Raw genomic sequence first — 24,108 nt, 5'->3', positions numbered from 1 at the left:
TTCTACCGCCACTTTATTACCTGAAAATTCTTCACCAGAATTTATCTTTGGGTTTTTATCCATTTCTTATGCAGCTTCCTGTATGTTTTGGACTAAAATTAATTTGACAACATTACCAGTTTTATGTTTTATTTTTGCTTAATTTTCAATTTCATTTGTGTCTTTAATTGTTCTCAGTTTTATATAGAATTGGGGAAAAGTGTATAATTCTCATTCTCATTAACCCACCCCCCCTCTTTTTTTTCTACTCTGGATATTGTATATTATCATTTTGTTTCATCTTTTTAGTATCACATATTTGGAAGTAGATTTATCTTTCCATGTGTTAACCATCATCAGAATATCACCTATATGTTTAATTAGTCTGTAATAATCTAGGGCAGCACTATCCAATAAAACTGAGCTCTATGATATGGTAGGACCTAGCCACAGGTCACTACTGAACTCTTGACAAAGCGTTAATACTACTGAGAAATTGATATTTTGAATTTTTTTCCGTTTTAACTAATTTAAATTTTAAATAGCCACAGGTGGCTAGTAGCTACCACATTGTACAGTGCAGATAGAGGTCATACATAATTGATATGGGTAAATTTACCTTCCATAGAGTCCTAATCTCTATGAATGGCTAATTTTAACTTTTACAAAATGTATTTTTTACAAAAAAATATATTTTTGAATTTTTCAATATGAAGCATTTATCTCACTGCATTATTAATAAAACAATGACCAGGTCATTAATGAGAAATTTAAATGTTGAAAAATGCTTCTCTTCTTTTTTTGTAAGCTATTAAATGTCCTTTAAAAAATAAGAAGACAGCTTATGCCTTTAGGCATGTGCTTATCTTTAGATTATCTTATAATTTATCTTTAATTATAAGATTTATACTCGGATTTTTTCGCCCAGTAATCATTAGGTTATAAAAATATCAAATAATGTAGCATGGTTTTGTTTACTGTGAGGAATTAGGATTTAACTAATATTTGATTAAATATTTATTAAAAGATTTTAAATTGCTTCATTAGTCATGTCTTATTCCTATCATTTTTATTTATAATATATGTATTTTCATTAATATTATATGATTTGGAGTCTGTAATTGATAAAAATAATACCTCTTGAGAAGTTTCAGGAATTTCAAGACAAAATTGATATTTTCAAGTATATTTAGGAAGAGGAATCATCTATACTACTTTGACATTTTTCTAAATCACCAGTGATCTCAAAATTTTCCCTCTGCTTTTAATAAATAGTAAAATGACTTTAATGGAAATAGAAGGGATTTTCAGACTTGCAGAGAAGCCAGACCTCACTTTTACCATTCTTTTTTAATTTTATTTTGCTGAGAAGATTCACCCTGAGCTAATATCTGTTGCCAATCTTCCTCTTTTTTAAATTTCCCTTCCCAAAGCCCCAGTGCGTGGTTGTATATTCTAGTTGTAGGTCCTTCTAGTTCTTCAATGTGAGCCGCCACCACAACAGGGCTACTGACAGATGAGTGGTGTGGTTCTGCATCTGAGAACCAAACACAGGCTGACGAAGTGATGAGAGCGCCGAACTTTAATCCCCAATCCATCAGGGCTGGCTCTCACTTTACCATTCTTTATGGAATATGATACCTTTCTATTTTTATTAATAGTGTCAGCATGAAGAGTGCTATCATAATGATAGTAATGTAATTAAAATCTAAAAAGAAAAGCAATAGAATTGTAATGCAAAATCATAATAATAAATACTAAATTTTAAGATATGTAATGTTGAAATTTACCATCAGATAGGAACTCAGTGCTAATGATGGTTTATTATTATAATCAATTAATTAGATTAATTCTTAGTTTACTTAGCTTAAAAATTAATTGAAACTTGCAAAAATGCTAATATCAAGGTATCAGTTTCCCTTGATTAACAAAAAATTATTTTGTAGTGTGCTAACATTTTTGTAATTGACAGTATTTTACATCATATTCATTAATAAATATTTTTGAAATTCTGGATCTTTAGTTTCATATGTAAACTAAACACATGACTATCTGGACCATCCACAGCTCTTTGAAGTAGGCTGTGGCTTGATAGATGTTGGAAATGTGGCCTCTGATAGCTCTAAAACTCCCTTCTGGTTATTCTTAGTCTATACTGTTGAAATCAGCCGAAACTATCATTTTATATATTTCAATACAAATGACCTAAATGCATAATATTCTTTTTTATCAAACAGCAAACTACTGGAAATTTATTTCTGCTGTTAAAGAAAAGTTTGAGACATAAATTCTATTGTACATGTACTATTGTTGGAGAAAGGAGGTAGAAAAGGTTGAATACGCTCTAGAAAATGATTACACCTTCACTGAAATACAAAGACCAGCTCCTTTGTCGGTCAGTAAGAAAACCATGTTCGCAACCCCCTGTTGTCATACAGGGCAAAAATATAATAATCCTAATACATACATATATGTGTGTGTGTGTGTATGTATTCTTTCTGGTCTTCAGGTTTCCTACAGTATTATACAGCAGCAATTATGATATTTTTAACTCAGTCTGCATCCTAAAGCATATATCAATTGTCAGTCAGCAAAAGTGTCTGTTTGTACAATTTGAAGCAGCCACTAAAACAATAGAATGAGGAACGTTTTCATTTTGTCTTTCCTGTTTCTAGAATTTGTCATGGATATTAGTGTTTTCCTTTTCATCATTCTTTCTTAAATTTTGCTTTTGTTTAGAATCAGGCATTTGAGAGTTTGGGTTTTGGTTTGTATATGTGTTGGTTTTTCTTCCTCCAGTGACACACAATGAATTTCTAAAGGATTTTCAAGGAAACGTGAACAGTCATGTGGTAATAAGTCCCGTTGCTCAGACCTCCTGAATAATGCCCCATCTCCACCTCTGTCTCCTTTCCCGGGGCTGGTCTGGGCTTGTCCTCACCTCTTCTCCAGTGATGGCACCAGCCTCCCAAAGCCAGGGCCCCTGACCTTCCTTCCATCCTCCACACTACCGCCAATGGCATCTTCCTAAAGCAAAAATCTCACTATGCCAGTCTCCTGTTTAAAATCTTTAATTGGCTTTAATTAGCTTCTCACTCACTTCATGATGAAATCCAGATTCCTTAGAATGCTCCAGAAGCCCCTTCCTGACAGGCCCCAGACCTGCCTCTCCAAATGGCACCACTTGTTCCTCATTTATTCTGTAAATGCATAATATTCATAATCACTGAGGCTTTCTAGAATATCAGGAATCTAACTGTTTGAATAAGATATAATTAAAATATGTTCATATTTTTCAGTCAAACGATTGTCAACAATATGGTGTCTATATTTTTAATTTTCTCATGTTTTTAACATGGCATCTAAAATCATAAGTATATCAACCTCATTTTAAACAACTTTACACTAATCTTTGTTATAGTTTAACCTACTTTTAATAACTTAGTGTGTTAATATTTGTTTTATTCTGCTAACAGTTCTGTCAGATGAGGTCATAACTGATAATCCAAATTTTAATTTCAAGCAAGTTTGATTACCTGAATTGCAAATATATGTGTAGTAATTTTCTGACTCTTTTCTAGGCTCTGCGTCTTGTTAAACCCTCCTTATGCTCTCCCATTCTCATCTTTTTTATCTGTCTTCCTTCATTTTTCTTAAAGATTTAAATATTGCCTTAGCATACTTATGTACTTTGAGAGGGTACTCACCAAAGTGATTGATCCACATTATTCAAATGGTTTCTTAATAAAGACTAATAATAGATTCTTTTCTAATCTGAAATTTGAAGTTATGCTTCTCTGTCTTTACCAGGACATTAAATTTTACTTTTGGTACTTGTCTTGTTAAAAGACAGCTCCTAGATCACTTTGCATATGTAGTTAGAAAATATGTCACTAGGCAGCTACTCAAACATTAGTTCTGACGGTGCATTGCGTCATTTATTGAAGTCCTATAATTATGCCAAATTATTAAACCAAACCCCAAATTTTGCAAAGCTGTTGTGATGACAGTCTTCTTATGAGGTGCATTAAGTAATAGATTCTTTGCAGCGTTTAATGGCACTTGGACACTCATACATGTACATGCACAGAGTTTCAAGTCAAAAGAAATCACCGACATAATGGTTTGGAGGAATTGTGTTTACAGTATTAAATTAAAATTTTTTGTCATCCTGGCTAGTCTAAGAATTCTGCTGCTTCTTTGGAAGGTCATCTTCTGCCTCTGCACTCTGCCACTTGATACACTAGCCACTTGTGGCTATTGAGCACTTGAAATGTGATTAGTCCAAATTGAGACTAGGTATGAAAAAAGACTGTAAAATCACTCACTAGTAATATGTATGTTTATTACATGTTGAAATGATATTTTTCTTTATTTTGTTTAATAACATATATCTTTTAAATTAATTTAACCTCTTCTTTTCTGAACGTAGCTACTAGAAAATTTTAAACTACATATATTTCTTGGATTTGTAGCTCACTTGATATTTCATTTGGACAATACTGATCTAGGTAATTGTCATGGATCTAATTACATCACCCAAAAAATAAGATATCACAATAAGGTAATTTTATTCCCGCAATATATTTATATTGGCAGATGGTGACCCTTTTTTCCTTAGAAAACATGTTGAACAGTAACATTACATTGAATGTTTTACACAAATTTACTACAACCTCTTTTGATATCTTCATGTATAGACAGCCTCATCTATAGATGAAAAATATCACGAATAATTTCAAGTGGTAGCACTTCAAGTATACACATCATTTATCAGTGATTCGTTTATGCTTAAAAATTAATTAACACATGTTTCAACAGTTTATTTGCAACCAGAATTTTCCATAGAATAGTTAAACTCATTATTTTTCCACTATTGTGGCTAAACTGCACCTTCGGGGTTATGATTCTTTATAAAAGTTAAGGGGGATGTTAAAGTTGATCCTATGAAAATTTGATCATTCTGTCAGTTTGATTTCCCATCTTCTGTTGAACTTCACACCATCTATTTGTAACACCTTCTCCTCCTCTTCAAGGCTCTCTTCAGCGACTTTAGTCAACAAGTCATGGACTTCCTCTCTGCTCTCGACTGCTATCATCCTTGAGTGATTTTTAATATCTTGACAAGAATCCTTCTGTCAACACACTCTTATTTTCCTCAGTGTTTTTTAATGTTAGATTCTCTCAGCTCCCACAAGCACTGTCATCCCTCAGAACAGACACATTTTCAAGATCTTGAAGTTTGAGATTGCCTGCTTTTTTTCTGATTCTATGGTGCCTGTACTTTCACTGAATTTTTTATTTCTTCTGTGACTTCCAGTCTCTGATCCCACTATTTTTCCTGGTATTTTTCTTCTGTCGTGGTTCTTCCTATCTTGCTTCCCCATTTTTCTGGCCCAAGACAGCCCTTTCAGCATTGATTTGTCACCCCTTCTTTTTTGTGTACTTCACTCATACTGTACTGTCTCTACTTAGCCTCCTGGATTAGTAATTGAGTCCATGAAAGCCAAAAGGCTGGTCTTTAGTTTTTAAGCAATTTTACATGCTTAAAATTTCCTAAAATAACCAGAACTTTTCTCTCTTCAAGTCACTGTTCGTTTGTCAACTTCCACACTCTTACGGAACAACATGCCTCCTTTTTTACTTAGAAGAATGAGTCAAGCTCACATAAATTTTCTCAACTTCCCACCTCTGTACTTCATTCTTTCTCAGCTTCTAGAAAAGCATAAGTACCTAAAAATCCCAGGTATTTTGATTGGTATTGAGGTCATCAGGATTAATGCTCCTAGGAGTTCACAGTCCACTGTGGGAAATAGTCAAGAAACAAGTAATTAGAAAATGAGAAATATTTTTATAGCCAAGACAGAAACTGAATGTTGTTGAAACATGGAGGTGGGAATATTTGAATCCCTGTGAATCTTCATGAGATGATATGATAAGTTAAGAGAATGGTAAAAATTCTTCTATGACTATGTTACGTTGTTCAGGATGGGTTGGCAGGATTTTTTTCTTTGATACTTTTTTACTTTGATGATAATGGATTAATTCTTCATAACACACGTTCCTATTTTTGACAGACATGTCATGGGGGCATTGCAATTCATTTGCAATTTAAATCAGTTTTAATCAATTGCATACAATTGACAATTGCAATTGTCATTCTCTCAATGAGCCACCAATAGTGTCAACCCAGTTCTATTTTTCTATTTCTTTCGTTCTATTTTCTGGCGTGGTGCTCCCTGACAAAAATTCTTCATCTCTGGTAATCTTGGATTCCTTTTGATAAGAACCTTTTAAATCTGGAAGGCCACAATGATATTTACTTTTTAATCACCTGTCTTTCCTATATATGTCCTTGGAATAGGGGAAATACGTGCTTGAAATCAGAGTCATCTTTACCAAAGGATCTCAAGAGAAAGAACAAGTGCATCATATCTGTGATCAGATTTCTTGCCCTAGCTGGTACTTGTGAGTGTATTTTTGTGTATAGCCTTAAGCAGAATATAGCAATCAAACTTTGAGCTAAAATTAGCAGAGGTAATGTCAAGAAGGAAAAGGTTTTTATCTTTGATCATTAGATGAATATGACAGATATATTACAAAGATCAGCTGAATTGCTCTTCTCAGAACTGAGAAGCTGTAGCTATGAATTCTACTTGTGAATGTCGTGATGTGCATTTGGTTACATTTGGGTCAAAGCAAATAATGCCTCTCACTATTTTACAATATGATATACTGCTAATATGACTATTTTCTCCTGAAAGAATTAATGTGGTTAGATTCTATAGTGTGTAAAAGAATATAAATGAAATTACTGAGACTGATTTTCAAGGAATAATTTGAATTTACTCTCCCTCTTATTTTCAGGTTCAAAACATTGTTTGTGGCTGGAGAACGATGTGATGTGGAGACCCTGGAATGGTCTAAGCAGATCTTCAGAGTACCCGTCTTAGACCATTGGTGGCAAACTGGTGAGCATTTTCCAAACATGCACATAAGTATTGCAGAAATGCTCAAAACCACTACAAGGATTGGAGGAAATTCTGAACTATGACCATCAGGCACAAGCTCAGCATTCAGATGGTTCTGTGTTCAGTAGAAATAAGCAATTCTTTGATTGCACTATGGCTAATAACATCTTTGTAAATGACCTCGATGCCGCTGTTCTCTTGGTCCCAGGAATAAAGCATCGAAGACCCGCCACTTCTCCCCTTCTTTGTTTCCTATATCCAGTAAGTCGCTAAATCTCGGGTTTTTCTTTGAAGTTTCTGTTGAATTCATCCCACCTTTAATACTCCATTGCCTTTGAGCTGTGGCAGCCGCACTCTCACCTTCCCGGATTTAAATTGTCCTCGTCACTCATCTCTGTTCTTTCCACTTTCCTGTATACCCTGCGTGCTTCTCTCAGAGTACTTTTTTTTAAAAGCACTGTTTCTCTCATAGAATTTCCTGTGGTTCTTTGGCTCCCTTCTTCTGTTCATCAAATTGAATCTCTTCATCTAGCATTCAAGATAGAGAAATGTATTTTTCTCCACAACACTTATCATTATATATGTGATTTCTTTATTTACTTATTTTGTTTATTCTCTCTTTTCTTCCCACTAAGTGATCCTTGGGAAATAAATTGTCATATTAAGTGGCTAGAATGTAAACTTTCATACAAATAGAAAATAATTCTGCTGCTTCTTTTCAGGGATGATTGTGTACATATATGAGCGTGAGTCGATTATCTGGAGTCTGTTTTCCTACTCGTTGAATGTAGGGGTTTTGTTGGGTTTTCCATTTGACCCACTGAAAGTAGCTATGAGCTATGAGCGCCTTCGTATGTACACATTTCAGTTAAGTTCTGCTTAGTTCGATCATTTACATTAATCCTTTTGTTCTCGCAATTCCTATCTTCTGAGTAAGTGGGACAGAGTAGCAAATTTGGATTAAAAAATTAATAAAGTTTTTTTGAAAAAATTAGGTCTGATTTGAAAAATGATTGGAATCTGGAAGATCAAGCGAGTGACTAACATTGAAGTTTGTTTTTCTGATATTTTAGAACTCTTCAATGACGATAAATTAGACTTTTTGTATTATCTTTTCAGATATTGCTGTTTGGGAAAAGTTTTCTATTTCCTTTGTAATGTGAAATATGAAATGAATGATTAGAAGAGACTACACATTCCTTACATAAGATGAAAATCAGAAAGATAATCTTTATTCTCTCCAGTTTGATTTGCTAAGGGAGAAATTTCTTATCTAAATTTAGATTTGTAACTATTCAGGAAAAAAATGGATAAGACTGAATTTGGAGAAAGAGCAGTGCTATGTGTGAAATACATAAAACAAATAAGAAATTATTGCCTCTGTAAGGAAGAGTATTTACAGCATCGATGTACCCTTTTCACCAGGAAAGTTCGAACAGTTATTTTTCTGGGTAGGAAGAGGAAAATATCTCATCACCTTTGAAATGCTTTTCCTTTCCTTGTCAAAATGGAGGAGTTGTTTCTAACACAGTGACTTTATACAAATGCTGTGTTTTTCCCTGTTAAAGGTGAATATACCAAAGCTTGTTGAAGAAAGCCCACGAATTAATACATAAAATTATCACTCTTAGTTTTTCTCATTGATATCTTTGTACCTGTGCAGATGAATGTGGTTAGTGCATCTGGGCTTACAACAGAGCTCACTGGAGCCTGACAAACAAGCATGGGAGGTCCCTGGTGGGGACTGAGTTTCACGTGAATTTGCAATTTTTCTTTAATGTATTGTTCAGAGTGAATTAATAGCCACATTGTGTCAATGTGCTGTCACTTTAATCAGGTTTGAATGGCTGCTCATTACTGTGGAAAACATAGTGGATTTCTACTAATAATGACTGATTCTTCCCACCACCCCCATTCAGTTTCACATTGTTTGATATTGTCTCCAATTAAAGTACACAAATACATACATACAGATAAGTAGGGCGGGAGCCAGCTAGTTAGATGGTTTTGTACTCTATAAAAGAAATTCATCCTAGGTGATGCAGATGTCAGCTACTAACAAAATCTAGTTGGAGTCTTTATTCATTTGCATAGAAGAAATCAATTCATTATTTTCAAAGTTATATATTGTGGTAAGTAATTGGAAAGTGATACTGAAATTTTACATTTGCAGCCATTCATCTTTCTTAAGGTGATGTCAAATTTATCTTAAGGTGATAGTAAATTAATGTTAAATCACCAGGGGAAAAAGGCAAGTATTTTGTGATTATTGTTAACTTCTAGGAAAAAAAATTCGATATTTCTAGCACATTCGTGAGTTTCCTAATGTTTTACATATCAAAGAGGTGGTGATGCACTTCCTCAAGAGATATGCCAGTAAAATTCTGGTAACATTTGAGGGAATGTTAAGCTTTGGCCAAAGGAATACTTTTCTTTATTAAAATTTCATGTTTTCTACAAAGTCTCTCTTTCTTGTTATTGACTTAGAAATTGATTTTTTTCTATACAAGCACACACTTTTATGTGCCTTCCATACAATGTATAATTTATGAATTTGCTCTCTGATTACATTAATATATGTGTACAAATGAGCTGTTTAGAAACTGTTGCTGTGTAATTTGAAATTAGTAGGAGATATGCTAAGCAACTAAAATGTATGAATAAAAATTGAGTAGTTCCTGTGACTTGGGTTCTAAGAAGGCATTCTACAGTCAGTCCATTTTATCCCCCTGTTGTTTTTGTTACATAAATGAAATTTATATCTGCAACAACAGATTTCTAGTGACCAACATCGTCTTTTGGCCCATTAATATCAACGCTCTTTGATGTCTGATTTAAATAATACCTAAGATGCTAAATTGAGAACTAATCTGTGGAAAACTCAAGAACAGATCAACTCCTCATAGGAGCATTTTAATAAAAAATTGCTACTGTTCAGCACCGCTGAACCATTAAGCTCTTTTTCAGATTGTAATAATGTAAACATTTAATGCTCTCCTGAAGGAAATTGGTCTTGCTAAGTTTAGGTGGGAGGGTTGCATCTATTTGATTCATAAATCTGGATAAAAGATGAATTGTCATTCATCCAGATGTTTTATCTTCACCATAACTTATCCATAAGATGATTGAAGACATCTGGATTGTTGAATGAATTTTTAATTTTCTTTTTTACATAGAGACAGAGAAATAGAGGTACTACAATCATAGTTTAAAAAGGGAAAATTAAGAGAATAGATAATTGTCCCATTAAGATATGATCATTTGAGTGCAAAGAAATAAACAGCCAGAACTTCATTATCCTCAGGAATACAATTGCCAGTTAAAACACTTTACGGTTATTTTTAGTACTAACAGCAGGTTTTCCAGAAATCAGACAGAAAGCACAATTTTAGAAAGAACTGTCAGTGCAGTGCATGGTGTCCTTTGAAAGAATTTTTTTTTTCTGATTTGAGATGACTATAAAGGAATTGTTTTCCTTATAAGTGAATGGCCAAGTACAAAAAAAAAAAAGATTCCTTAAATTTCAGAGACTAATTACTTAAATCCAAAACATAGTATAGACCTTATTCCTTCGTGAGATTTCCTTCATTCCTTCATCCCTTCCCTCCTCTCTCTCTCTCTCTCCTTCCTTCTTTCCTATTTACTGTAAGATGTGGTACTGGTTTAGAAATGATTGTGACAAAAGAGCTTGGCATCCCCCTTTTTAACGTTATTTAATCCTACGTAGAAACATTTTATTCTTTCGCTTGCTATCAGTCAGCTAAAGACAATGACTGCAAAGTTAGAATGCTCAAGTTCCACCATGGCTTTTATAGGAGACAATTTGGTCAAGGGTTTAATCAAAAGAATTCATGATTCTTTCCACCTACTGGCAGAATGTGTCTGTGCGGTTCCCGTCAGAAGACATGGGGCTCACTTTGAAAGCATTTCAAGTGTCCTTATGGCCAGGTAGCGTTGAAGTAATTGAAACGACGTGCTGACCACCAACTTGAGCAGCACTACATGTTTTGTTGTTTGTTTGTTTATTGGTTTTGTTTCCATCACTTTAATGGAAGAGTAAAATTCATTATAGAATTTTAGAAACCCTAAGTAGGGATTTCAACGAGAAAACAGTTGTCACCTAATGAGTAGAGACATTGGTGATGATTGAAGTTATTGATCTTACTTTATCTGCCTTGAGCCATCTTTGCTGAGTTCTGATATCTTGGAATAATCACAGTGTTTCTCTCTGTTTGATTGAACTGCTGCACTTTTAATTGCAGTGGACAGTGCTGAAGCAATTGTATTCTATATATAGCCTAAATCATCCTCCTTTGAGGAGGAATCTGATAAGTCTGGATTTTATTAAAGTGGACCCAAAGGCTCCAGTCATGACAGTTCTTAAGTCAAAATCATTGATCCTAAAAGTACACACATCCTAATACCATATTATTAAAATGTGTCAAGGCTACTTGACATGATAATCTTTATTTTTGCACAGGCTGGTAGGATGTACTTCTTGAGAACAGACAACTGGGAAAACAGTTTTAACCACAAAAATTTGTTAGGCTAACCCAATTCAGTCCTTGTTCTTAGGTTTGTCTGGAAAAGATCCATTAGCCCGGGACTTTTTACAAACAGCAATACATTTTATTCAAAAGAATCAAAACCACAAAATGAAATAATTAATTACAGTTTAATAACAATTGCCCTAAGCAGAGGTCTCCACGGGAAACGGTACAGGCTCAAACACAGGACCTTCTCATTCCTCCTAAGTAGACTAATTGGGAAACGCTTAGCCAGGATTTGAAGATTTCGGAGGTCAAGCATCAGTGTTTCAGCCACCTTTTTTTTCTAGATCGCCGTCTTCTTTTGTTGTGCTAGCCTTCTCAGGCATTCCACTTTCATGCATCTGAGTTGACCCCATTTTGTTTTTTAAGTCCTGGTTAACCTCACAGAGTCGCTCTTATTCTCAGGGGACTTTTTGATTTCATTTTATTCCACAATTGGAAGCTTTATAACTCTTACTATTTCTGCCTTTTTTTTTTTTTTAACATTTTACAACTAGGTGCTAGATGTGTGACTTTCTTCTAACTTAAACATACTTAGCTTGTGCCCCATGCAAAATCCTGTATATTTTACTGCAAAATGCCTTTCTAGGGCTGAAGCATAAGAGGCTGTATATGGCTGACGTGACAGTGAGGGAAGCATCTTCTGGTGACTTTACTTTGAGAACTCTATATTTAATTATTTAAAAGCTGTTCTCTGTGGTTTGGGTGGCAAGAGCCATGAGCAAATGTTCCTTTGCCTGCAGATTTTGGAGGAAAATATTTCTATGTACAACCAAATCCTGTCTTCCTAGGTTTTACTTTTTAACTCTTTGTTATTCTGTGATTCTGAGTTCTATTTAGTAATTTTGGAGTCCTTGAATTTGGGCTGTGGTGGTAGGGTTTCATTAAAGTACATGCTGTAGTTTCAAAGACAATGGATTGAACTAGACTTCTGAAATGCACACTGCGGAACTCAGAGGGCTGGGTTGGACTGCACTGGCAATGCCTTTGCCCCATGAACTGGGTTGCCCAGGATATACCCGATGCTACTTTCAAATGGTAGAATGCAGAGTATATAATGGTATAAATAAATCAGTAACTGTCAGCTTCATTTTTGTTTTTCTCAATGTAATGGTCAAAAATAAATTCATCTCTTTTTGTTCATTCATGGAAAAGAAATTTTATGTAGTTTAGCATGACAAGTTGAGATTGGGGAAAAAACAGTTATATAGACACAGTGTCATCTCAGCAGCATTCAGCTAGTGATGCTGACAGTATCCATCTGGCGAGAGAGAAGAAAGTCCTGATGTCATCTTTGTTGCCTGGCAACAACATTTTTTTCTCATTTAGAGCAGTCTTCATTAGTTTAAAGTAGGTAATTTTTACAGATAATTTGAGAAGCAGGAGCTTAGAGGTAAGCTATGTGAATTTGGTTTGTGGAAGGAATAATCTTTTGTCAAATGTAAGGCAGGCTTGATGAGGCATTTTTTTTTTGGAAAGTAGATAACTGTTTACACATGGCTAATCCATCTGAAAGTGAATTCCCCAAGTCAAATAGCAGTCATTGAATCAGACATTTTCATCTTTATAGCATTATAATGTATAAAGAACATCAAGTTGGGTTTTTTTCAAATATGATTACTATACATGAAGCAGTTTGGAAATATATATAATTGCTTTTTGGAATCTGTATTTGTCCTTTAGTATATTAGTGATCATGTTCTGACAAGAGACTAAACACTAGGAAATCAATTAATACTATGAAGTTGGTTTGGTCTTTGAAAATACCATCTATTCTAATTCTCCTGTCCTTGGCAAGAATCACATTTAATCTGTTCTAGAAAGGTGAAAATATGTCATGTTTTTGTAGATCTTTACAAGAAGGAGTTCCTAAACCCTCCCATGACAAACCTTACTGTCTGGAAATTTGATTTTCCCCCCGTTGCTTGTAAACCCCTGCACTGTGGGCCCATAGGCTCCACAGAATAGTTTCCAATTCCTCTTTTGCTATCAGTTCTTATTTGGAAAACAACAGGTGACTGTTCTCCTTGGGAAAGCAATGTGGGTAGTGAAAAGTGATGCTGAATCCTAATAGGCCTTTAAATCCTGGTTCAACCACTTCCTCTGTAACCACGGGCAAGTCCTTCATCTTCTGCTCATGCTTTTTCTCATGGGCTTGTAGAAAGCTTGAAATGAAGTGAAATATGTACAAACAATGCAGCAGTTCCTGGCCTATAATAACAATAAATAGTTCTCTTTTCCTTTCCTTTCCATGAATAACCGTACATGAATTTAAAGGCCGTCTTAGCATCCTGGCCTGTAGATAATCCAGACTCCAGAAAACTTGGAACATAAGAGCTCAATTTATACATGAGAAAAAGTCATCACAGAGAATGTACTTTCCAAGAGTCAACTAGCCAGTGAAGATTAGAACCAGAACTCTCATTGTTCTGTGTTGTCCTGAGTCCTCTCTTCATTTGTCTTTCTTATACCTTGATTAATTCAGCATTTCTTATCTAATTCAACTACAGGTTATTTATGAGTTTCTCCACAGTGAGAGGCTATGAGCATAAGAGAGTAGAAGACCAGTGTCTCACAGCTCGAATTAGTAATCTGCTTCCAGTGCAAAACTTAGGCAGCTTTGAATTAAGTATTTTAAACTGTAATAATACCATCTCTTGGACACAAAGATTAAATCGATTTTCTTTCACCAGTATACATCTCACTGTTTCTGCTTTCTTTCTGCTACCACCATTCAAGCTTATTTATAGCTCACTGTATAGATTCAGAGGTGGAGAGAATGCTTTCTTTACAAATTGCTTCTATGCCCATCGTGATGCTGTGATAAATATGACTCAGCGTTACTGGGATGCCGAATTGATTTATTTCAAGGACTTCAGCTCTCTGCATGGGCCACCAACTTCTAAATCCATATTGCTTAAATGTAGTGTTTCCAGAGTGAGGGCAGAATGGCACCTTTCCAGGTGCAGCAGGAACCCTTATTTACAGAGCTGGACATGTGAACCTGCCCCCGTGTTCTTCCTCTTAATCCTCACTCACGTCTATTCTTCGTTCTGTGTTATCTTTCATTTGTGAGCCCAAACCCTGGGGATTGTCCTGGACTTCTCCCTCTTGCTCTTTCCCCATATCCAAACAAGCACCAAGACTTTTCGATTCTGAGTATAACTCAAATTTGGTTGCATTTTCCACTACCACTCACCTGCGTCAGGCCATCGACATCCAACTGATTTCTTGCTGTGGGTTGGGATCCTCAGTTTAGTGCTTCAGTTTGCAACTGAAGACATTTTTCCAAAATGCAATTCTGAGCAAATTGCCTCTGCTGAAACCCCCTGAGTCTCCCATTGTCCCCGGAATAATATCCAAATTCCTTAACATGGCGCCGGAGGCATTTCACCATCTGCCTCTGCTCATCTCTCTCACTGTCTCTTATCTCTCTTAGTCCACCTACCACCACTAAGCTTTGCTCTGCTGAATAACTTACAGTCAGTCCCTTGATATTCTAACTTATCAACCTTTGAACATGCTGCTATTTCTGTTTGGCATGGATTTCTACCCTTAACACTCCCTTCCCCCTAAAAGAAATGCCTTTCAGTGAGTAGAATATATTCAATAAATATTTACTGAAGGACTGACCTTTGAATATCATTCTTGGAATAAGAAAAGATTGTAACAGAATTATTATGGTAACATACAGTGTTTTCTCTTCCCTGAGTCCTCTATTTCTCCTGCTCTCTGGTTCATTTTGGGATTGCATTCTGTGATTTGCTATTTATTTTTTAAGACCCCTGATCTTAATAATGGGAAGTGGAGCCTAACATCATGTAAGAAGTATGTATTTACCAGTCAGCAAACATTTTCTGAGCACAAAATGTGAAGGACTTGACTGTGTTTGATCCTGCTGGTACAAATGATTCTTAAGCACACAGGAAGAACTCGATTCAACTGCAGGCGAGGAGAGTGTTTGCATATAATTATATGCACAATTCTTTTTGAAAATTGCATCAATTCTTTTAATGGTCTAATGCATGTACAGTGGTTAGGAATGGGAATTTCAGAGTCTCTGGTAGGACTGGCTTGTTATTTGGTGCAAAACAAATTGTCTTCTTATCAAACTATTGTTGAATTTCCAATCTTGTGTTTATTTTTCTGAGGCCAATTGTTGAGTGTCTCTAGCCAGTTTTTCTAAGTTATCATTTGGGGAAATATTCCTTTGGACCATGATAGAGGTTTGGCTATTTTGGTTCCTTTAAGGGCTACATTCCTTGTGGAAATATCACCAAAGTGACCTCCTTTAGCTTCCAGAGAGTCAAGTTTTAAATGTCCTGGGATCTTAATAATAGCTAAAGCAGCAAGTAAAAGTATAGCATCCAATAATTCTTGAACATAGGGCCTATTTTTAATTTTATTTCGGCTGGAAGTAAGGAAACCACATTCCTTCCACAACATTACAAAATCATAAGCTACTCTGAAAGTATATCTACTACCAGTAAAAATATTGGCAGTTTTGCCCTTATCTAAAGTACAAGCCTATGTAAAAGTGTGTAATTCAGCCTCTTGGGCTGAAGTAGTATAGATAAAGGTACTACCTTGACGATATGGAAAGGAGTTGTAATAGCATATGCCACACAGTATTTGCCATTGTCGCTTTTTAAATCAGAACCATCAGTTAACCATGAGAAGTCAGCGTTCCTGAAAGGAGTTTCCTGCACATCATCACGAGGAGTCCGGAGGTGACCTGTGTGTCAAGCAGTCTGCAGGGACTTGGTCGGTAACAAAGTACTCCAGGGGCATTCCTTTCATTTTCACATACAAAAAGAAAAAAGGAAATCTGGTAATTGGGATGTCCAAGGGCAGATGGGTTCATCAAATCCTCCTTTAAGGCTTTAAAGGCTATGTCGTTAGGTTCTTCCCATAAAATTGGGTTGGGATTGTTGTTCTTTAGCAAAACATACAGAGATTTGGCCATAAGAGAGAAATCTGAAATCAAGTTTCACCACTAACCACTTAGCCTGAGAAAAACCGCATAGCTGGCCCTTAGTTTTGGGTTTGGGGAACCTTAGGACACCGTGAAGTCTGTCTGGATCTAGTGTAGCCCTTGTTCTGATATCAGATGTTCCAAATATGGAACCTGGGTTTGGGCAAGCTGCAGTTTCTCCTTGGTGAGCTTATGTCCCTTTAAGGCTAAAAGCTTTAACAAGTGGTTGCTGTCTTCCTGGGAGGAGACTCGGGTAGGAGAGCAAGGAAGCAAATCATCCACTTACTGCAACAAAGTAGAACTGCTATGGAACTTTCTATCGTCCAGATCACTCTTCAGGACTTGTGAAAAATAAGAAGGGCTCTCAGTAAAACCCTGAGGCAGTACTGTCCAGGTGAGTTGTTCTCCTTCCCAAATGAAGGCAGAAAGGTATTGGCTAGCTTCATCCACTGGAATGCTAAAGAATGCACTACATAAGTCAATTACCATAGAGGATTCCTTCCAGTGGGAATGGATGTTAGCAGTGTACAAGGGTTAGGAACAACAGGGTGTTGAGGGATAACCAATACTGCTCAGAGATCCTGGACAAACCTCCACTCTCAGCCCTTGGGTTTCCTCACAGGTAAAATAGGAGTATTACAGAGACTATCACAAGGGATAATGAGGCCTTGAGTCTCGTACTCTTCTATTATGGGCTTTACACCCTGAAGGGCTTCTTTACTTATATGATGTTAACTAATTCTTGGTAGAGGTTTTGAGGGATCTACTTGAATCTTGATGGGAGGTGCGTTGTGAATTTTACCAATATCAATTGGAGATTTTACCCATAAGGAGGGTGGTAGCTGATTAAATGGGGACAAATGATGAGTGTTTCCAGGATCAGCCCTAGTACTGTCAGAGACTAGCAAATAAAAGATGTCAAAGGGCCATTTAATGCACCTGGTTGACTGTTTTGATGGCTACTGTCAAATTCCAGAACAATTTCCCCCTTTCAAGAGAAAGAAATTCTGGCATGATACTTCTCCAAAAAGTCTCAGCCTAATAAATGAACAGGGGTGGAGGAACTAAGGAGAAAAGGGTGAGTGTCTCTCAAAGGGCCTAAACCAAGGAGAGTAGGTTCAGAGATAGGAACTGGTTGAGGTTTATTAGAAATCCCCACTATTTGAACTGCTTTAGTTCTCCAAGGCAGGGGCTGCTTTGCAGTAGTGGGGATGAGCATCGAGAGTGTGGCTCCAGTGTCAATTAGCACAGAAAGAGATTCATCCCAATCTGGAGAAATGCTTCTCCAAGCTGATTAAGAGGGGGGATTTGGAGCAGCCCCTGTAGATCCTCAAAGCCCCATCATTGGGAATTTGGAGGACATTGGAAAGACTGGTTAAAGGGCTGAAGGCGCTTGAAGCGCTTAAGTATGTCACAATCTCTCCTCCATTGTCCTGGCTCTATGCAATAGAGACACTAGGAGAATTTTGGTTCCTTTTAGAGTCCTTCACTTGCTAGAGTTGAAAATTAAGAATTTTGGTGGTCTTTCTTTTAGGTGACTCATCTAGAGTTTGAGAGAGAGCTGGTTTGCCACACTAACTAAATCTAGAGTGGACATAGTTTCTCATTCCATCCTGGGAGGGAAGGTCCAGCTTCAGCCTATTAATAAACACAGACTTAAAAGCTACCTGGTGGACTCAACATCTGAAAGAAGACCAGACGTTTCTTTAAAAACAATGTGAAGTCAATTGTAATAGTCATGAACAGGTTCATCAGGTTTTCATGCACAGCCTGAATTTTGTTCCAGTCTGGCTTTGGGAAAGTCCTAGGAATTGCCTGATGAAGTTGTTTAGTGGTCGCCTGAGCCAGATCATACAACGGGTCAGTGGGTTGGTCTCCTAGTTGTAATTCTAGAGACTTTCAGGACTTTCCCAATTAGTGATTTTCATCCAATGCTGGGCGTGGCCTTCCCTGACGAGCATATGAATTAGCTGATATAAGTAAGAGAAACCAGCTTGATAAGTTTGAACGACTATATTAAAATCCTCAGCAAATCTTTGACTATGCCTTGCAGTTCAGCTTTAGTCCAGGGAATGTAAGAAATTAAGGGTTTAGCCTTTGGATCCTCAGAATTGTTCATTTTAAAGGGGCAGGTTCTGATAGGTTCAGCGGAAGAGGTAGTGGAGAGAGGATCAGAGAAAAGGGGAAGTTCAGCATGAGTGTTAGTGTGGGGAAACTGAGGCTATAGAGGAGGCGTGGAGGGTGTAGAAGGGAAGGAGGAAGATGGTGCCAGAGGCCGGGCCTGAAACAGAGAAGGTGGGAAAGAGGAACAAAAAGACTCTGGAGGCAAGAAACAGGAAGCTTAGGAAGCCATTTTATCTTTCGTTGATTTTAAATTTTATTTTGCAAAGAGGCGATTTTAGACTCTCGATAACATTGGAAGCCTCAAAATACCAATTGTAATGGGTGTCCCATTCAATTTTGGAAATTAAAGAACTATGGTTGCCCAAATCGATCTTAAGAAAAGTAAGTGTAGGGAGTTTGAAACTTCCCCCATAGTGGTCATTGATATCCTAAACTACTTTTGGTTAAATAGGTCCATTTAGTTAGAAATGTGCACGAGGATTGACCATGTTTTTTAAACATAAAATCAGCAGGGGTCCCTGGGAGGGGAGTCACCCTTCAAATATTTAGATAACTAGGATCCCATTTCTTAGACATTTTTCTCTAGAGCAAAGGGATTATTCTTAAACAGCCTAAATAGCTCAAGCAACTTGAAGCTCAAAAGAGTTTGAACAGCTCAAACTGCCTGGGTTCTTAATACCAGCCAGTGCTGATGGAACCGTTCAGTTTCACTTAGGTGGACTGAAGGTTGAGTCAACGCAGTTCCAGAGAACAATGCAGTTCTAAAGAACAGTCTGTTACTGAGCCCTAAGGGACCGGTGACCCACAAGTGGTCCTTTGCCTGGAGCCGCTCGTACCATTAGAACAAGACTGGGTTCAGAATAGCAAAGCAGAAACTTAATTCATTGATCAGTGAATGGAGGAGGCAGAGCTCATCCTCTAAACATCTTCTCCTCGAAGGGACGGTGAGCAGTGTTCTTATGGGATGTGAAGGGGGCAGGGGCATTTGGGGCATGCGCAGATCTTCCCTTCCTGCTTACGGTACATTTTGCACACGTTTCCTTTTAAGCCTGGCACCCTGTTGCCATCTTGGACCTTTGTGGTTTGGACTGGTTCTGCGGTGTGGCCATCTGGCAATGTTCTGCCTTGGTTGCTATAAGCAAGAACAACTTAAAACAAAGCATTAGGCGTGGAAAATGTTTTAGGGATTTCTCTGGGTGACAAGTCCACTTCCCAAGGGAGTCAGACCAAAGGTTGATCAATGCAATTCTAAGGGACAGTCCACTCCCAAGGGAGTCAGGCTAAAGGCTGGACTGGCACAGTTCCAATGAACAGTCTGAAAAGTTGGACCTAAGACGAACACGGCTCCAAGTAGGGACAGTCCACTCCCTAAGGGACTCAGACTGGAAGGCTCGTGCAGTTCAAAGGAACAGCCTGATTCAAAGAGTCTGGCTGAAGTGCACTCAAGTAATCCCAGACGAACAATGCCCTAACCAGAAAGGGACAGAGCCTTAAAATAGATCTCGAATAAAGCGTAGAGAGCCTCAGATGCAAACAGGGCCGAAGCTCGGAACCGGGAGAAAGACTGACCCTCCAGGATCCATGAGAAAAGCAGCGAGCTCAGTGGACTCTGTGTGGGCATTGCACCTATTTCCTCGCCAGCCTTGCAGTCTTCAGGGATTTTCTCTGGATCCCCATCCAGGCACCAAAATGCTGACCTTACACAAAGAGACAGCCACTTAGTTCTCCAACAGAAATGGGTTTATTCGAGATCAGCAAAGAATTGCAATTCGGAGTCTGCAACTATGGCGAGCCACGTGCAGGTCCTTGAGCAGCAAGCAGCAAGGGAGGAGAAACTGTTCTGCAAAGGGGAAGAGGACGTTGGGAGGGCTGTTGTAAACAAAGAGTTCCAGGTGTAGTGGCTTTTCATTGGCTGAGTTGTGGCAGTCTCCCATTGGCTCAGCTTCCTGCCGTCAAGAAGAGGAAGTCTTTCTACTTCCTGTTGGGCTCAGCTATCAATGTAGAGTGTGAGAGCTCCCCCTTTTGGCCTCCTGAATCCAATTTAGTGAGGTTTCTCTTTATTAATTTCCACACTGTCAGTCTGGTGAATTCTCATGTGAATTGTTTCCTGCTGTTTAGGAAGCCACAGGAATCTGTACCATTAACTAACTGTTCTAATACAGCTTCTGTCTGTTCATGCGTTTCCTCACGTACATCTGTCTTGAAACCCCAAATAACATAAACCTGGTCATAGAACCTAAATGATGTGCAAAAATTTAAGTAAGTTTTATTTGCATTGCTGTGATTCATCGACTTCTATGTTCAGAAGCCATCATTAGCTTGCCACGTCATTCAGCCTAAAGCGTAAGGTCTTAGGAGGGCTTTGAAGTAGTTTTGCGCGATCTGTCTCCTCACTACTTGCCTGAGCTTATTTCCTGTGAATGCTTTCCTCACTCATTCGGCTTCGGTCACACCAGCTACCTCACTGTTCCTCAGACACTCTAGGAATAAGCCTACCTCAGGACCTTTGCATTTGTGGCTCCTTCTTCCTGGATTCTTTGTCCCTAGATATGTACGTGACATGTGCCCTCACTTCTTTCAGGTCTTTACTCAAATGTCACCTTCTTAGGGAGGTCTTTCCTGGCCAACCAGTCTAAAATGCAATCCTCCGGCATTACATCTCATACCCTGTCTGTGCTTTCTTTATTTTCTTACTGCTTATCCCTCTTTACCACGCCATATGTTTTACTTTTGCATGTTTTTTATTGTTTGTCTCTCCAACTAGATTGTGAACTCCCTGATGGTAGGGATTTCGGTCACCGTTGTTTATTGCTCTATCCCCAGTTCAACAGCACCTGGTACATAATAGCTGCTCAATAAATACTTGCTAAGAAGTGATATGTACCCCGTTACTTCCATTTGCAAATATGAGAGCCTGGGCTCACTCCCTGTCAGAAGGATTTTTGTTCCTCTGATTCAGTCTGGGTGATTTCTGTTCCCTTCTAATCCTCTGTATTCTTTATGAAGACCTCACAAGCTGTACACTTGACTATTCCTTTCATCTCCTTCCCTGAAAGAACTATGTGATCTAGGGCAAAGGGTTTAAATTTTCTAGGTCAGGCCTCAGTGATTTTTGCTGTAAAAAAATATTCCATTTTCTTCCTACCGGCTTGTAGTTGGATTAAATGCAGTAATATAAATGAAAAGCACTTAGCATGGTACACAGTATAATTCATATTTGAAAAAATTATGTGTATTAGTTCTTTTTCCTTTTCTTCCTTTAGAGTTAGAAGTTTTAAGGAAAATTCATTTAGGTAACAACTCACTAATGCAATAAGGTGGAGTGAGGCAGTAAAAATACTAAAAAAAAGTGAAGTGTCTATATCAGCTTCTAATGCGGTATGAGTAGAGATGTAGCAGTGTAAGTTGTTCTTCACAACCTTCCATTCCCTGCCATCTTCTTCCTGGTTGTCTCTTATCTAAAGAAATTATGCTGATGAATTGCTGAGCATCCTCTGTTTCTAAGATTAGGTGTCTTTGGAAAGGTTTCCCCAAATGAAGCATTCAATTCTCTTCTTCAAAGAAAATGTTCTGGTTTGTTTAATGTAGCTATTTCCCAGTCATAAAGTGACAGCTGTGTTTCCTGTCTCCCTAGATAGCTGCTAGCCAGTTAATTATAGCCTGGGCAGTGTGAAGCAGATGTTTTGAGAACATCTTTGAAATGGGGCCTTGGGAGGTCTTAGGAGTTTGGTTAAGGACTGAACATGTCTGGGGCCTTTCTCTAACCAGAAGCCTACCGTGCACACGGACTAGCTTGGAGCCAGGGTGGTTTGTATACAGCCTGTGTGTGTGTGAGTGTGTAAGCACACGTGTGTGTGCTTATGGTGCAAGTGGATCAGCCCTTGGGTCTCAGGATGTTCAGAGGTATAAAGAGAGAAAACCAAAGTTTCTAGAACAACCATTATGGTCTTTCGCATTCTACTTTGGTCCTAACTGTGGCTCCTTATTATGCCTAAGAGTCCTAGGAACTGTCATTTTGTCAAATTGTATCCTTTGCATGTCACTACCAGCAGTTCTTTTTCTAATCCCCTACGTGAATGTCAAAATAAGGTCCATGAGATACTCAAATTACTAATGTTCAGAGAATAAACTTATATTATTTCCTCTAAGTAACTGAATGGATAATCCTTTTCACTGCCCTTCAAATTCAGTCAAAATAATCATATAGAAGAATATGCTTTTCATGGTTGTCTTACAATCATAAACTATAACAAAACAGCTGAAGGTTAAAAGATTATAAATATGTCATCGCTATTCAAAGATACTTAAGAATATCAGGAAGTGTGTTTAATGTCAGCTGACTTAGGTAGTAAATATCGATGGTGCTTTGCTACCCCTTTCTTATGTCTTTATTTAAGACAAGGTTTGTTCTTACTTTCTCTTCCTGCACCCCCTCTCTCCCGGTGGTATAGATAGAACAGAGTGCCCTCATAAGAAGCCACACTGAGATGAGATGAAGCTGGCTGAAGTTAGAGTTTTGTTCTGGTGGGTTTTGTTTGTTTTTCTTTTAGTGGCAGGTGCTAGAGCCATTGGTAGGTAAGTTCATAGGTTCTAAAGCTATCTGTTGACACGTTGCTGAAATCTTTGATCTTAAGAAACGTAGAGTTTGAACTCTAGATACCTGGAATGCTGCTATTAATCAACTTGATAAGATATACTTTTAAAATAACCAATTTACTTTAGCAGCTGCTTCCCACCAGGGAGGGAGGGGGAACAGAAGCATCTTGAAGGGGTATCTCCTTTCCTGTTAGCTTCTGGTAGTTTCTGTTCCTGCTGTCACCTTCTTCTGTGTGTGTGCCTTCCTTTAAGCACTCAGTCTGCAGGGTTTCTTTCTGTCGTCACCATTGCTCTTGTCTCTCCTGTCAGTTTTGAAGGATAACTGAGGTGAGTCCTGAGACATTTTAAACAGGCAAACAGAAAAATGCTGTTAATCCTTCCATACGTGTGGATTTCCTCCCATTCTGTGATTATACTGCAGGGAGAATGGACAGGGGTGTTGCATCGCTGACGGAATGCCATCTCATAAAATACTATCCCATTTTTTTGTCATGACCTGAAAACATTTGAAAACTCTGTGTTAGACATCAGAAATGTCTGCTCTGGTTACTTGCTGCTTCTCCTCAGCAGTGACCATATGGCTTAGCACCTTAAGCACTGGACTGTGACGTAGGAACTGTGTTTCAACGTTCAAGAGTCTGTCTTCTGTTACTGACGCCAGCTGAGCACTATCCATAAAATGTGAATAATAAACTGAACTACTCTGGAAAGTAAAGAACAGTAGTGAATTCTCATCATCATTCTAAAGTGATATAAATATATCATAAATTATGGTAGAGACCATAGTGGAAGGAGTACATTCTGAGTCCTTAGGAAGATAGATGTTTCTAATATTTTGAGTTACTTTGGATCTGATTGGGTTGGCAATTAATCCCTTGGGTGTACGTATGTATGCATGTGTGTATATTATGAA

At 37.6% G+C, this 24,108-nt stretch overlaps 1 protein-coding gene across 3 annotated transcripts in view; it reads left to right on the top strand.

The window, feature by feature from the left end:
- ACSS3 (acyl-CoA synthetase short chain family member 3) overlaps positions 1 to 24,108 on the top strand; it is a 167,700-nt gene that overhangs the window by 105,551 nt on the left and 38,041 nt on the right. For all 3 annotated transcript variants that reach the window (XR_006886145.1, XM_046646347.1, XM_046646348.1), the window contains exon 9: positions 6,847 to 6,950. Coding sequence is in view for 2 of the 3 variants with exons in the window: in XM_046646347.1 (XP_046502303.1) it covers positions 6,847 to 6,950 (104 nt within the window). In the remaining variant the exon portion in view is untranslated. The remainder of the gene's footprint in view (positions 1 to 6,846; positions 6,951 to 24,108) is intronic.

Source organism: Equus quagga, chromosome 19, assembly GCF_021613505.1.
Source record: "Equus quagga isolate Etosha38 chromosome 19, UCLA_HA_Equagga_1.0, whole genome shotgun sequence".
In the NCBI taxonomy this organism is placed as follows: domain Eukaryota; kingdom Metazoa; phylum Chordata; class Mammalia; order Perissodactyla; family Equidae; genus Equus; species Equus quagga.
The sequence above is the reverse complement of the archived record's forward strand: the minus strand, read 5'-3'. Positions and strand labels throughout refer to the sequence as shown.